This window comes from Chaetomium tenue (genome assembly GCF_020726465.1).
Source record: "Chaetomium tenue strain MPI-SDFR-AT-0079 chromosome Unknown F5144scaffold_4, whole genome shotgun sequence".
Taxonomy (NCBI): domain Eukaryota; kingdom Fungi; phylum Ascomycota; class Sordariomycetes; order Sordariales; family Chaetomiaceae; genus Chaetomium; species Chaetomium tenue.
The window spans coordinates 3,098,605-3,113,909 of NW_027117332.1; the positions used below are offsets into that span (position 1 = coordinate 3,098,605).

At 56.4% G+C, this 15,305-nt stretch overlaps 4 protein-coding genes across 4 annotated transcripts; 3 read left to right on the forward strand and 1 right to left on the reverse strand.

Annotated features, from left to right (window-relative positions):
- Positions 1 to 3,356: 3,356 nt before the first annotated feature.
- On the reverse strand, positions 3,357 to 4,595 carry F5144DRAFT_247359 (uncharacterized protein). The gene has a single exon (XM_066783411.1). The coding sequence runs from the start codon at positions 4,395 to 4,397 to the stop codon at positions 3,486 to 3,488; it is 912 nt and encodes a 303-aa protein (XP_066643431.1). The 5' UTR covers positions 4,398 to 4,595; the 3' UTR covers positions 3,357 to 3,485.
- A 301-nt stretch (positions 4,596 to 4,896) lies between these two features.
- F5144DRAFT_650066 (RNA dependent RNA polymerase-domain-containing protein) lies at positions 4,897 to 10,650 on the forward strand (the record flags this gene model as incomplete). The annotated part of the gene is made up of 4 exons (XM_066792989.1): positions 4,897 to 5,805; positions 5,871 to 6,450; positions 6,502 to 7,703; positions 7,767 to 10,650. The coding sequence occupies 4 exons, from the start codon at positions 4,897 to 4,899 to the stop codon at positions 10,506 to 10,508; spliced, it is 5,433 nt and encodes a 1,810-aa protein (XP_066643432.1). The 3' UTR covers positions 10,509 to 10,650.
- Positions 10,651 to 10,819: 169 nt separating this feature from the next.
- F5144DRAFT_533697 (glycosyltransferase family 69 protein) lies at positions 10,820 to 12,663 on the forward strand. Its single transcript, XM_066786995.1, has 3 exons — positions 10,820 to 11,569; positions 11,624 to 11,849; positions 11,951 to 12,663. The coding sequence occupies exons 1-3, from the start codon at positions 10,955 to 10,957 to the stop codon at positions 12,388 to 12,390; spliced, it is 1,281 nt and encodes a 426-aa protein (XP_066643433.1). The 5' UTR covers positions 10,820 to 10,954; the 3' UTR covers positions 12,391 to 12,663.
- A 624-nt stretch (positions 12,664 to 13,287) lies between these two features.
- F5144DRAFT_603042 (uncharacterized protein) lies at positions 13,288 to 15,305 on the forward strand (the record flags this gene model as incomplete). The annotated part of the gene is made up of 6 exons (XM_066791256.1): positions 13,288 to 13,318; positions 13,416 to 13,608; positions 13,703 to 13,963; positions 14,147 to 14,282; positions 14,366 to 14,478; positions 14,567 to 15,305. 6 exons carry the CDS (start codon positions 13,288 to 13,290, stop codon positions 15,303 to 15,305), a joined length of 1,473 nt encoding a protein of 490 aa, XP_066643434.1.

Consider the following 15,305-nt stretch of genomic DNA (forward strand, 5'->3'; position numbering starts at 1 on the left):
ACAGGATAGGATCCTGGACAGGTTCGTCACAAATGGTGTTACTCCGAGCTGAGGCCCAGGAACTTCGTACAGCAAATGAGCGACTAAGCAAGCGCCGTCGGACAAAGAAAACGCGTCTGCAGGAAGGAGGATCACTTAGTTTACAAGAGGCAAAGGGTTTGATGGCTGACCGGGGACTTGGTGATAAGGACTGCAAGGAAACGTCCGGGAGTAGTGGTTATATAACAGTGGGTGGGCCACGCATTCGGCTCTGCAGCAACTGCAAGAAGCCCGGCCACAATGCGCGGACTTGTCAAGTAGTTTGCGAGATGTCTGAAGACAGTGACTCCGAGTAGTTTCAATTGATTTGAGCTGTTGTGGCTGAATTGACTTGCACGAGGTGGTTGAGGTCCGGGAAAAGTGGGCCACTCGTTATGGTGGCCCACTCGTTATGCAAATACGTTAACGTGGTTGATCACCGAGCGGTCCATATCACCGAGCGGTCCACTTTCCATCCGTGTCGCGACCTTCCACCTTCAAACTCCACCACACTACAACGAAAACCATGTCTATGCAAATGCAAGAAGCCAGAATCATCCTTGCCATCGAAGCAATTCGTATGCGCAAAAAAATGTCGATCCGACGTGCTGCGCAGACGTATAATGTGCCGAAGTCGACCCTCATCGCCCGGATGAAGGGCCGCGTCGCAAAGCCTGAGAAACGCGACGTACAGCACAATCTGACCTTGGCTGAAGAAGAGACCCTTGTACGATATATCCTCGATCTAGATTCGCGAGGGTTCCCGCCTCGGATTGATGGGGTGAAAGATATGGCCGATCTCCTCCTCGCGACGCGTCACGCGCGACCAACTGGCAAGCAGTGGGCATACCGGTTCATACGGCGCCGCCCGGAGCTCAAGACGCGCTTTTCGCGTACGTACGACTTCCAGAGAGCCCTCTGCGAAGATCCAAAGATTATTGGGGACTGGTTCCGGTTGGTGGCCAACATGCGCGCGAAGTACAGCATCCAAGACGCCGATTTTTACAACTTCGACGAGACAGGCTTTATGATGGGCATTATCTGTAGCAACATGATTGTTACGCGTTCCGATCGACGCGGTCGAGGCAAGCAACTTCAGCCTGGCAACCGGGAATGGGCAACAGCGATTGAGTGCGTGAGCAGCGACGGCTTTGTGCTGCCACCATTCTTGATTGTACAGGGCGTCAACCACCTCGCCTCCTGGTACACCGAGTGCGATCTTCCCCCCTCCTGGGTTATCAAGACCTTCCCCAACGGCTGGACAGACAATGATACGGGCTTGGAATGGATCAAGCACTTCCATAAGCACACGGAGACCCAGCGGCAGGGGGTGTATCGGATGATAGTCCTAGATGGTCACGAGAGCCACCTATCAGCCCAGTTTGAGGAGTTCTGCAAGGAGCAAAATATTATTACCCTCTGCCTCCCTGCTCACTCCTCGCACATCACCCAGCCTCTAGATGTCGGTTGTTTTAGCGTGTTGAAGCGGATGTACGGCCGCGAACTCGAGGCCTTCATCAAGGCGCACATCAATCACATCACCAAGACCGAGTTCTTCATCGCGTTCAAAGCCGCTCACCTCGCTACAATGAAAGCTGAAAATATCAGGGCTGGCTTCCGAGGCGCTGGCCTAGTGCCGGATAACCCCCAGGCCGTTTTGTCGAAGCTTGACGTCAAGCTACGGACACCAACACCGACTGGACCCCCCCTCCCAGAGGCCAACCTATGGGTCTCTCAGACACCGCATAAACCTGGCGAGGCTATTTTACAGTCTGAACATGTACGGACCCGGATTGCCAATCATCAAGGAAGCTCTCCAACTAGCATGTTTTCTGCTGTAAAGCAACTGGCGAAGGGTACAGAGCTAATTGTCCACGAAATGACCCTTCTTCAAGACCGAGTCCGAACTCTTGAGAAGGCGAACGAGGCCCTTTCAAAGCGCCGGAGGGCTAAGCGTACACGTCTCCGGGCTGGAGGGGCACTTACTATAGAGGAAGGACAGGTTTTGATCGCGGAGAAGGAAACTGGTAGACGGCAATCGGGTAGGAGGTTGGCGGAAGGGGGTACGTCGGAGACTGGGCTATCGACTTTGCGGCGCTGCGGAAGATGCGGCAAGACTGGGCACAACGTACGAACCTGCCAGGAAGATGAGGCGACGTCAGCTGAGGAGAGTAGCATTGAGTGCAACTGATTTTCTTGTATTGTGGTGGATTAATTGCCTGAAGAGGTTGCGATGCGGAGGGAAAGTGGACCGCTCGGTGATCAACCACGTTAGTTAAGTAAAATCACTTTTTTATTGAAAATGATCCTATTATACTACGACTATTTTGCTTGTACGACGGTCACAGTACTCATTTTCCAGCGTGAAATCCATTTCGAAAAGTCAAATCCATTTCGAAAAGTCAAATACATTTTGGCACTGGAAAATCTTCCCGGTGATCATTTTAAAACCCCCCCCTGGCGCGCTATGGTACCTAGGTACCTACCTGGGCAGGCAGGAATCAGGAAATCCGGGCCATGTTCCACATGCGGCTGCCAACACAACAAACACATCACAAAGTCGGCCATCTTCTTTGAGATTATCCCAGAGGGCGGACATGGAAACTCCCATCAGGTGCGGGTAGGCTCCGTGACCATTGGACAGAACGAGACGGCCTCACACACGCCTTCACTGCGGGTCGCCACGGAAACGGGAGTGGTTTGATTAAGGAGAGCTGATCAGCCTGGTCTGGCAGCATCCAGACCGCCACAGACCGGGTGGTGGTATAATCACGTCACATACATGGTCCACAGATGTCACCCGCAGGATGCAAGGCGGCCGCTGAGCTGGCAGGGCATGTGCTATACTGACAGGGGCCAGGACTTCGCGGCCAGCGATGAGTGTTCGATCGAGATCTCCGGCTGCTCATCCGCCGTTTGGCTAGAGAAGGCCACTGGCAAGTCTGTTTTGGCTCCACCTCATTTCCTGACTCACAGCAACACTTTACGGGGTCTCGGGGTTGTCAAGAAGCTGACAACTAGGCATTCCGCCAACGGAGATGGGCCATCTGTCCCGAGTTTCGGGCTCAGGGTCCTCAGGTCGGGCCGAAGCTTGGACGGGAGGCCAGTTGATGACGACGTGGATTTGTCAGTGCCTCAAACTGGCGTGGCCAGAAGCAGCCAAGCAGGTACGTACATGTAGCTATCTACCATGGACGTCTGGTGTGTAGGTTTGGTGGGTGCGCTATTTTGAGGAGGACGCCATCTTGGGTCCATGTTGTTGAGACCAACGTGCATTGAACCCACCTTTTGTGCAAGACCCTGTGCTGCATTCTCATCACGACTAATGCTTCAGCCAGAAACCCAGCCTTCGAATCGGACATGGACGTTTTAGCAAGCCTGAAACTTCACCACGTACGCACCATCCTCCTTACTGACCATGTTCCGGCCCACCCAACCGACGCATCTGGCCCTCTCCTTCCCTCCCCTCAGACCTGGGCCGCGCGCTCCCTCCACCGCTCCAACACAAACCTCACCCTCTCCTCCCGCCCACCCACACCAACCCCCAGCACCACATACGGCACCGCCTCAGCCTCGAGCATCCGACAAAAGGCGGCATGAAACCCAGCCCACTCGTCCACGTCCTCGGGCATCAGGCGCACGCCGTCGTCGCGCAGCCAGCCCGCGGCCGCGGTGGCCGCGCCGGCCTCGCACACCACCACCAGCGACCGCCGCATCCTCGCGCGCAGCCCCGCCCACGCCGCCGTCCCCGCCAGCGCCCGCCGCGCTTCCTCCCCGCCGGCGTACCGCAGCGCGTACGCGATCGGGTCCGCCCCCGACCGGTCCGATATGAACCACCCCGGCCTGCTGCTACAGTCACTACCGCCGCCATCATTTGTTCCCTCTGTGTCTGTCTTTCCCACCTCCATCGTCCCCGCCTCCGCCGCTGCCGTCATCGTCCTCGTCCTCGTCATCCCCAGAAGCGCCCGCTCCTCGGCCGCGGCCTGTGCCTCCAGGATCAGCCGCTGCAGGGCGAGGCTGCGCGCGGGGATGCGCACGTCCTGTGCCGTGAAGTGGTGGATGGCGAGCACGGTGCGCGCTACCTCGGTGATGATGGCTGGGGGTGGGGATGGGGGTGACGGTGGTGGTGATGGGGGATGAGGGGGAGGGTTGATGTTGTTTTTGTTGGCATTATTGTTGTTGTCATCATCGTTGTTACTGTTCTTGTTGTTTTTTTTGTTATTGTTGTTGTTGTTGTCGTTGTCATGTTCGCTGTTACTGTTACTGTTGTGGGGGAAGTGGGATTGATAAAAGTGCGCGCGGAGGTTGTTGACGAGCGTCGTCTTGCCAGTGCACTGCGCGCCGACGATGTAGATGTTGGGAGGTGGGTTGGAGTCCATGGTGACGGAGGAGGGTGGTGTTGACAGTTTGGGTCGGTTGTAAAGGGTGATGGACGGTGTTTGATTTCAATGGTAAGTCCTCCTGGAAAGATCACTGCCGAGGGTTGAATGGATGGTGAGTGCCCTGGAATTAAGGTTTTAGGAATTATAGTGCTGTGTCACTGTCACCGACATCGAACGGTTTCCTATTCGAGCAAGTGAGGCCTACAACGGGCGGGGAACTTCAATTGTTAATGGCACAACATCATGCATTGGCAACATGACATCTGGGCGGTTGTGTAACTTGGTACGGCGGGTATGTCTGCCCCCGCAACCCGTGTCTTCCCTCGAGTCCACGGCGTTTTCGACGTGCTACCACATCTGCTTTGAAAAGCTTATCCTGACTTCGGTGTGTTCCAGTTGATTCAGAACCCCGCGCCTTTCGACTTCGATCAACAACAACAAATCGACTACCCTCACATGCACCCAGTACCTCGACCACTTCACCCACGCCTCAATTATGGCTCCCAACACGACCACTTCAAAGAAATCCAACCTCGCAAATCTCAAGCTCACATTGCAATGCCCCATCACCCTGGACGATCGCGCCTGGAAATACCAGCTTCCAAACCTTCCGCCTGCCCGGGAGCTTGACCAGAGGAGGCTCGTTAAAACGGTTAGCCTGATCGCAACAGGAGGACGAAGCGAAATCGTCTTGTCTTTCGAAAAGGCTGAAGACAATCGAGCTATCCGTGGAGATCCGCTCAACAAGTTCCTTGTCGTTTCTCTCGCCGAGCTCCGATCCCCTCCCCGATCACAACAGCAACCGCAGGCTCCCGGAACGACAAAGCCCGCCTCCCCCTTGCAACCCCTAACGCCCAGAGAATGCGCCGACTATGCCACCAGAATCCTCAGGACGGGTATCACTCTGCAGGGGGTTCATTACAACTTCTACGGCCACAGCAACAGCCAGCTCAAGTCCCGCACCTGTTTCCTCTATGCAGCCCCCAAAGACATCATCTCCCGCAGGGTCGAGTCGCTGGGCGATTTCTCAAAAATGAAGACGGTCGCGAAGAAGGCTAAGCGGGTCGGCCTCTTATTTTCCACGGCCAAGGCAGCCATGACCATCTCGCCAGACCGAGTCGAGGATATTCCCGATATCGAGACCGCCGATTACATCTTCACCGACGGCTGCGGCTTGGTTGCTCCCCAGCTGGCCCAAGAGCTAGCAAGGAGAGTTGGGATCGTCTTCAGAGACCGCCGATACACCCCTTCTGTCCTGCAAATCCGATACCGTGGCTACAAAGGGGTGGTCACCGTCGACCCAACCATGGCGGCAGACAAGAAGTATTTACTGAGGATGAGGAAGTCCATGAGAAAGTTTTCCGGGGGCGACGACCACTCGTTCTCGGTTGTTGAGCACTCAAAAGTAGGTAACCTTAGCCTACTTCTGTAGCCCTTAACCCCTTTCATCCAACTGACACATCACTCCAGCCGTACACCTATGGCTACCTCAACGACGAAGTCATCATCCTCCTTGACGCGCTTGGTGTGGATCGCGCCGTAATCAAGCGAAAGCAGGAGGAACACTTCCGATTTCTCGCCGAAGCCACCCAAGACCCGAGGTCCGCTTTCCGATTCCTCTGCTACGTCAACATGCCGCAGCTCGCCGAGCGGGTGTTGATGGACTCGCTAGAGTCTGTTCGACCGAGAATTCAGGCCCTTGTCAAAAACGAGTATGCCAAGATGCTCAACAAGAGGGACGAGCAGAAATGCCGGATCCTGCTGCCCAAGTCTAGGCTCCTGTTTGGGGTATGCGATGCTTGGGGTGTTTTGAAGGAGGGGGAGTGCGCTGTCAAGATCACCATGGATGGGGACGGTCAGCCGGCCGCGTTGAAAGGGTGTGACGTCCTGGTCACGAGAAACCCGTGCCTTCATCCGGGCGACATGCAGAAGTTCAAAGTCGTGGAGAAGCGGGAGCTGGCTCACTTGGTTGATTGTATCGTCTTCTCCGCTCAGGGCCGTAGGCCAGCGGCAGACTTGATGTCCGGGGGTGACCTGGACGGTGATACCTGTAAGCGTCCCATCGCCACACATCCACCCACCCCGACTAACCCCTCTCCAGTCTTCGTCTGCTGGGATAGTGACATCGTACCGGCCACCCTGTCGCAGCCAGCACAGTACCCTGGCGCCAAAGAACGCCTGCGGTTCGAGCCCATCACGGATGACGACCGTCTCGAGTACTTTGCCCGTTACAACAACGCATCATTAGGCCGTGTCAAGAATCTCTACCTCGACTGGGCCCGGGCGCGTGGGGCCATGGCGGAGCAATGCCAGGAGCTCAACCGGCTTTTCTCTCAATGCGTGGATGGCAACTTCATCAGGATACCCCAGAAGCTGGAGAAGGCCCCGCCGCCGCCCCAGGATGCGCCGCCTTTTATTCTTGACGATGTCCATGATGCTGCCAAGCAACTTATCCAACAAGACACGACATCAAACCGCCGAAAAGCACTGGACGATTATGACTTTGATGCGGTCGAGCTCCTCCTCAGCCGAGAGGACATTGCCGTTTCGGAATATGAACTCCTCCGCATGACCTTGCGGTGGTGTCGCAAGAATGGGGCTCGGCTAGAGGATCTGCTTCACTTCTTTGATCTGAATGTGTTGACTAGCGAGGAGAGGGCATGGGTCCTGCAACAACTCCCGGCCTCACAAGATATCCCGGCACTGGTACGGAATGCCGTCCGGTCTTCCAGCCTACTCCCCGAAGAGGCTGCTTCCCGGTTCCAGCTGAACCACCACGGCGTACAATGGAAACGCGTTTTCGATTCCTCGCAAGACCGGCTAGCCACCTTCCTGGACACCGCCAGCAAGACAATGGGGCTCTTCCACCGCAAGCTGCTCGTCCTGCGTGTCGACGAGCGGCTCACGCTTGCCATTTACGTCCCGCGGATCATCGAGCCGGCCCAGGACTCGCTTGTCGACGACACGGTACGGCTGTTTGCATTCCCGCACACGCAAGGAACAGAGACGCAGAGCAGGATGTCTCTCCCCACCAAGATGACGTACCAGCTGTACTGTGATTCGGGGGCCTTCCAGCTCTTTCAAGGGCAGCGGGGGAATACCTGGATCAAAATTATGAGGGGTCAGTCCGACGACAGCTCCTATCGGAACACCGAGAATGTGAGCGACCAACGGAGACAACGCCAAGATACTGTCGACAGCGGGAAGAATTTCGACTGCCGGGTCAGTATTGCGCTCGACAAGTTCAGCCGTGGCCTCCAGCGGCATGTTGGGAGGGTAAACCGGAACGGGCTATCTGCCGCGGTGAGTTCACCCTCCTCGTCATGCAACAGTTGAGGAAACAGCCTTGCTGACAAGCGCGTCTAGGAGATCTATGTCATTAGCAACAGAGACGTCAAGTCGATGCGGACTCTTGACCTCTGGCTGGAACACATCGAGACCGAAACGAGGCTTCCGCTGTTTGACAAGGAAATCGAGGAGTACACCGTTCCTAGCCTGACAGGCGTTGACTGGGATTCGGAACCGGATTATATCGTCGACATTGCTCGGCGCCAGGATATGTCAGCCTTCAAGAGGCTGGAAACCCCCGCGAAATTCAGGGGAATATTTACTTGGCTCCTCGCGCATTCCCAATCCCTTCTGTTACGGGCCTTCGACTACCTCCTCTCCACTATGAGGGACGGGGGCTTCGTTAATATCTCGTCGAGTGACCTGATGCCGACAATGATTGCGTTTCTCAAGTCAGCGCCGTTTCTCGCCATCAGTTTCGGTCGGATGGACGCTGTCGAGCCCGGAGACGAGCACGTGGATAATCTGCAGTTGGAGGTCTGGTCGGTAGAGATCCTCCGCAGCTACATCCTGTCAGCAAACGAAGCACAGGAACTGGTTCTCGCTCCGTTACGCTCATTTCTATCCCGAGTCCGCAGCTTGACGTTCGACAGTTTCGCCAGCCTCGTCGAGCTCGCCGCATTAACTGTGCGTCAACCAGAAATTGCCGAGGACATCCTCCTCGAAGGTCTCGAACGGGAGAGCGCTCGTCTCCTCCCAGGCCGGCCCGCTCTGATCCGCCATTTCGTCCACAATACCATCGCGATTGCCTTGGATCACGTCGGGGAGGCATCAGAGAAACCAAAGACGAGACAAGACTTGCTGCAGTTAAAGCTCTTGCCCGAGGACCGTGACGGGTATCAGGTCGTCGAGATCATCTTCCGGATCGACTCGGTCGGCGGCACACCCGAGAACTCGGCGCATGTACGCCTGACTACGGCAACAGCACCAGCCAACGCAAGCCTCGCTCAGCCCTACTCGATCGATGCCCTGGTCATACGCTCTGAGCAGGGTCTGGCTCAGTTCCAATGCTTCCATCCGCTCCCTTCCTTCTATGAGCGGTGCCCGTGGAAGTTGGAGTATTGCGGTCCGTTCACCACAGCCAAGACCATGTTCGATGCGGTGCGCCGTTTCGCTGTCGACTTCGAGGACTGCTGCGAAGTAGCGAATCAGATCCTTTTGGGGGATGTCCCGGGGTCTCGCCCCGACCTGGATATCTACGCCAGACGGGTCCTGCACGACTATCCCCACATGGAGAAGTTGAATGCCAGTCAGAACGATGCCGTCCAGGCCGCGCTGAACTCACCTGTCACCTGCCTATGGGGCCCGCCCGGGACAGGAAAGACGGAGACGATCGTCGAGATTATCCGCGCTCTCCAGATCTGCTTCGACAAACCGAGGATCCTAGTGACAGCCCCAACACATAACGCCGTCGACAATGTGTTGCGACGGTACATCGGGCGGGTGAGCACAACAGTCCAAGCCAATAATCCACATCTCGCCCCGCTCCGCGTCTCGACTGAGATCAGAAAGGTCGCTGAAGATCTCAGGAAATACACGTGTGACGCTATGGCGGGTCAGGAGATCCACGCCAACCGCGCGGCGATGGACCAGGCCAAGAAGAGGGTCCGACAATGCAGCATTATCTTCACCACCTGCATCGGCGCGGGCATCGGTCTCCTCCGCCCCGAGGCTTTTGACATCGTGATCGTAGACGAAGCGTCCCAGCAGACAGAACCAGCCTCGCTGGTCCCGTTGGTCAAAGGCTGCCAGAAAGCCATCCTCGTCGGTGACCACGTCCAACTCCGGCCGACCGTGCACCAACACTCCCTGGTCATGGACTTTGACAAGTCTCTCTTTGAGCGGCTCTACACGGAGCAACATCAACCAACCGCGTCCTCCACGGCGGCAGCTACCAACCTCTCCCCACTCGCCTCCCCGCCCTCCCTCGCCCACCTGATGCTCGACACACAATACCGCATGCACCCCTCGATCAGCGCCTTCCCCTCAGCCGAGTTCTACTCGCACCGCCTGCGAACCGGCATCCTAGCCAGCGCGCGGCCACTTTTCCGGTCGGCGTTCCCATGGCCAGCACGGAGCCCGGGCCGTGACGGATGCGACCCATACCCCGACGACAACGACGACGGCACCGACAACATCGCCCGGAACGTGTTCATCGACTGCGCGGCGCGCGAAGACCTCGGCGGCAAGTCCAAGACCAACGTCGGCCAAGCCGAGCTCTGCGCGCGGGTGTGCCGCCTACTGCTGACACCACAACCACAACCCACTCCCACCACCACCACCACCAACCCCCCCATCCCACCCCTCCCCCAATCCTCCTTCATCACCACCCCCCAAACCATAGCCATCCTCACCCCCTACGCCAAACAAGCCGACCTCCTCCGCCGCCTGCTCACCCACCTCCCCAACAACCCGGGAGTCGAAGTCTCCAGCATCGACGGCTTCCAGGGGCAGGAGGCTGACGTGGTGGTGCTGGTGACGGTGCGGTGCAACGAGAGCGGCGAGATTGGGTTCCTGCGCGACGAGCGGCGGCTGAATGTCGCGCTGACGAGGGCGAGGGTGGGCGTGGTGGTGGTGGGGAGTGGGGGGACGTTGGGGGGGAGGGGGGTTAATAAGGTGGGACAGGGGGGTGGGAGTGGCAGTGGGGGTGGGGTTGGGGTTGGAGAGGAGGGGGAGGATGATGGGAAGGGGTTGTGGAGGAGGTTGTTGGGTCGGTTGGTGCCTATGAGTGCGGAGGTTTTGGAGGGGATTGAGATTTGAGGGGTGGTGATGTGATGTGATATTTGTTTTGTTTGGGAGGAGGTTACGTACGTACAAATCTGTATGCAATACACCGTAGGCAGTTTTGAGCTCGAAACCTTCATCGCTCCAAGTCGGTCCGGGTTGACGTTGCTATCGGTACTGTTTAATTGTAATCCGTAATTTGCAACTATCGATAATACTTCACGTTCAACGGTTCCTCCCGAAGTGTGGGTCGGCACAGCACATGGCTCCCCTGTAATGGAGCCCCTAAGCCGAGCCTCATTCTGGACCCCGGGCCGCTGCACGCCTTGGCGCGCCGCCCCACCAAAGCTTCAACGTCATCTCTTCACAGGCCGAATCACAGCACCACGAGGGCGACAAATAATCAGGCCACCCGCTGCTCCTGCGATGGCTGCTCGATATCCTCGCTCCGGAACCCACAACCGCACACCACCATTATTCTTATGACACCTCCAATCCCCCGATTCAAGCCTAAAATGGCGACTTTCCGACCCCCTCGCTTCAGGCTCCCCAAGGCCCGCTCAGCCTTCCTAAAGCTGTTTCTCCTGTTTCTTGTTTGGACAGTAATCGAGGCCCACATAAGCCATTACCGCATTGCACGTACCGAACGACAAGCCAAGGCCAAGGGCGTCCTGACCGCACCAACACGCGTCTACATCGCAAGCTTGCACTGGAACAACGAGAAGATACTTCGGTCCGAGTGGAACAAGGGCGTGGTCGAGCTGGTCAAAACGTTTGGGGCCGATAACGTTTTTGTCAGCGTGTACGAGAGCGGCAGCTGGGATGACTCCAAGGGCGCCCTGCGCGAGCTCGACCAGGAGCTGGAAAAGTTGGGCGTCCCCAGGAAGATCATCCTGGACGACGAGACCCATAAAGACCTGATTAACGGCCCGCAGCAGGAAGAGGGCTGGATTACCGTTCCGGATGGTAAGAGGATGCCTAGGAGGATCCCTTACCTCTCCAAGTTGCGGAATCTGTCGCTGCAGCCGCTCCGGGAGCTCGCCATGAACGGGACCATGTTTGACCATGTCCTGTTCCTGGGCGACGTTGTCTTTTCGGTGGGTTTCCACGTTTTGAAGCTTGATCACTTCCCTCATACTAATACACTCCAGGCCCCCGACGTCCTCAATCTCCTCAAAACCAACAACGGCGACTACGCCGCCGCCTGCTCTCTCGACTTCAGCAAACCCCCCTCCTTCTACGACACCTTCGCCCTCCGCGACTCGCGCGGCCAAGAACATGTTTCCCTAACATGGCCCTACTTCCGCTCCTCCAAGTCCCGCAGCGCCATGGTAAACGCCGAGCCCGTCCGCGTCTCCAGCTGCTGGAACGGCATCGGTACGTTCCTCCCCCACCCCAAACACTCCCCACCCCCATCTCAAATCTCAAATCTCAAAATCACCCAAAACCACACCCAACCACTAACACCCCCTCCGCAGTCGCCATGCCCGCCTCAAGCTTCACCGGCATCCGCGGCCTGCGCTTCCGCGGCATCCCGGACTCCCTCGCCGCCCTGCACCTCGAAGCCTCCGAGTGCTGCCTGATCCACGCCGACAACCCGGGCTCGCGCACCCGCGGCGTGTTCGTCAACCCGGCCGTGCGCGTCGGCTACAACCGTCTGGCGTACGACGCTGTTCATAATGATCCTACCAGTGGGGGTGGGGGTGGGGGGAGTTGGTTGTCGTTGACGGAGGTGTATGTGGGCTTGTGGCGGAGTCGGTTGGCGAGGTGGTTGACTTCGTCGTGGTTTGCGGAGAGGAGTGTTAGGGCGAGGATTGGGCGGTGGGGGAGGGGGGGCGCGGGGAGGGTGGAGAAGGGGGGGTTTTGTGTGGTGGATGAGATGCAGATTGTGGTGCAGAATGGGTGGAAGCATTTGTGATGTTTTTTGGTTTTGGATTTTGGTTGTGACTTTTTGGATGTTACTTTTGGTTGTGACTTCTGGATGGGATCTGTTTTGCATATTGTTTGGTTAGAGGCTTGTTACACCTGAGATACTGTGTATTTGGAAAAAGGACCTTCTGGGATTTCTTCTCAATAACGTCGGTGGTTCTGCTGCTCTTCAGACCACACAGTCAGTTCCCATGCTGACTACCATACATTGTTTATATTGAATGCCTTCCAAATGAGCTTCTTAATGAAGTGTTCACCTCCCTTGGTTGAAGATCAGAGGTGCCTGGTTTAAGTAAACGAATGTAGCAGTAGGTTTGTTAAAAGTAAGCAAAAAGTCATAAAGTAGTCATAAAGTAACAAAGTAAATAAAAGGACACCTTGAAAATACTGGCCAACCTTTGATACCCATTTCTTTCTGTGAGCGAATGAGCTAGACAGCTTTCGACTTTCTCCTTCTCTAGACCAACATAAAGCACTTAACCAATTCTGCCCCAAGCCTTGAGGCTGTCATACAAAAATACCCTGTTGAAAGATGCTCTTATTGCAAGCATGCTGTTTTGTGAACGGTAAAGTGCTGCCCTTGGAGGGGCAGTGTTGGAAGTCAGATAGCAGCCATATCATGGAACGTAATGATTAAGCCCCGTGTTGGTTCTGTGCAATCTTTCCCGGAATATTCTCGGGGCGACCTCGACTTTGGATGAAACGACCACTATCCAGCGAGTTTAGCTGTTTTCCTGCGCACAGCCTGTGTTTATTAGCGCGTATTTCTGCCCTGCCCGCCCTTGATTCTTTTTCCCACATCGCACACAAGTCGAAAGGCATTTCAGCTTCATCGCCACCCACGTTTGAACTGTTTTTAACTTCATCCAGCTCGCATTTCAACAAGATGGAGTACCGCTTCCCTCTTCCCCTTGATGGTAAGCACTTACACACTGTGACCTTTGACTATTTTCAATGCCCCGGCTCGGCGCCAACGGCGGAGTAGTAAAAGCGGAGCTAACGACCACCCTGGAGGGTTCACAGAGAATGACATCGCGAGTTTGCCACTCCCGGAGGGCTTTCCCTCTGTCATGCGAATTGACCTGGCCAGCGGAAACTGCACTGCTGTTTACGACGAGCCGCAGACCCCCAAAAAAGACCCGACTGCTCCTTCCAAAGTTCCTCTAACCAAGAACGAAATCTTTTTCGGCCCGGAAAAGCCTCCCAAGTAAGTTAGCGACCACCTTGGCTTCTATGGTACCATTCTTGTTTAAATTGATTTCAATCGTCGCTAACACATTATTCTTTTTCTCCTACCTCAGGATGCCCGCAAAAGACAAGACAGTCAAGACCACGCGCGCCGATGAGGCGGTCGCTTCGGCGACAAACAACAAGGCCGGAAACCCCGGCGGCGACCGCGAGGTCGCCAAAACTACCACCGCTGGCAACGCCGGCGAAAAGAATGACAAGAAGCCGGCCGAGAAGGCGACGCCTTCTTCGGCGGTTGGCGAGAGCGACACCGCGGCCAAACCGGATGACGCGGCCAAGGGTCATATGACGGTGACCCAGGAGGCCGAGAAGTGGTATGCATTTTATCTTCGCTCTTTTCATCATTTCACCAGGCTTCTTTTCATTGACGTTTTTCGCATTTACCCATGCACTTTCCCCATCATCCTTGGTCCCTTCTTGCTAGACGACCCTCCCGGCCTGCCCTCCACGACGTGAAAACGGTGAACCTGAAATGGACTAACGCATAGTACTCGCAGGGCCCAAATCAGGGCGTTGCTCGAGGACAGCAACGCGACCGATCCCCTCCTTCTCAGGGAAATGATTGCCCGCTCACGCTGTCCCGAGCACTCGGTGCCCAATGCTGGCCCCTTTGGACCCACCTGCGGAAACCCAGTAAGCGGACCTTGGCCCTTCTCCAGATCCTACCATTGCTCAAGTTCAGACCAGGTGGCGGTGACTGACGATTTTCTTCTCAGGTTTGTGGCGCATTCGGCCACACCCTCGCTGTTTGTCCCGTCCCCACGAGTCAAGAAGGCGACATGTCTGGTTGCTTCTTCTGCAACGTGGTGGATCATGATGCAGACGATTGGTAAGTGCTCTTCTCCCATCATCTAGACGCCCAGCTGGGGTCAAAAGCTGGAAAGAGGCATAAGTACTAACCCCACTCCCTTTACCAGCGCGATGATGGAGTGGGTTTCGCCGGCCACGCTGGTCACCCACCTCATAACCAACCGCGCCGGGATGCCTCCCTGGAACACGCGGGTTGACTGGGTGGCTCTCGCCATTGGCGAGTGGGATTTGGTGTGTTTTACACAACTGCCCCTCACCTTAGCCTTTGTCTTGGGGGAATACATCCCCGGCAAGCGTTGGACCGAAGTTAAAGGCGTCTCTCCCATCACTGACCCTCTCTTCGAGCGCGCCGACCTCAGGTCACTCAAGGAACTTGCCAAACCTAAGCTCGACGGCCTCGGGCTTCGCCTCCCGCTCATGGAGGCGTCTCGGTCTCTGTGCTACTGCCGCTACGGCTGTTTGGACGGCTTCGAGCATGTGATCTTCAAGAACAAGGTCATCCGCAAGTATATTGCCGAGTTGAAACTTCCGTACAAGGTCCAGGGCTCCTCGTTGTCGGGCCGCGAGCGCGTCCTTGCCGTGAGCCAGGAGCAAATGGCCAAGAAGGTGCCCAAGCAGGTGACCAAGGAGCGCAAGGGCCGGCGCGCCATGAAGAAGGAGGCCATAGCCGCCGCCGCTGCCGAGGAGAGCCTTGCCAGTCTCAGTGGTCCAGAGGACCAGGCCGTGAAGGAATATAGCGTACCTTCGGAGGCCGAGAACCCGGTGCCCCTCTCCCAGCGACTCATGGAACTTTCGGACACGGTCGGCGATGTTCTCGAAAATATCCAGAAGACGATCAAGTCCTGA

What these genes read in the sequence shown, in the direction of transcription:
- F5144DRAFT_247359 (XM_066783411.1), bottom strand. Translation starts at nt 4,397, where the DNA reads ATGGACTCCAACCCACCTCCCAACATCTACATCGTCGGCGCGCAGTGC.
- F5144DRAFT_533697 (XM_066786995.1), top strand. Translation starts at nt 10,955, where the DNA reads ATGACACCTCCAATCCCCCGATTCAAGCCTAAAATGGCGACTTTCCGA. An exon ending in TGGGCGACGTTGTCTTTTCG is followed by an intron (nt 11,570 to 11,623) that starts GTGGGTTTCCAC and finishes AATACACTCCAG; the next exon opens with GCCCCCGACGTCCTCAATCT. An exon ending in CAGCTGCTGGAACGGCATCG is followed by an intron (nt 11,850 to 11,950) that starts GTACGTTCCTCC and finishes CCCCCTCCGCAG; the next exon opens with TCGCCATGCCCGCCTCAAGC.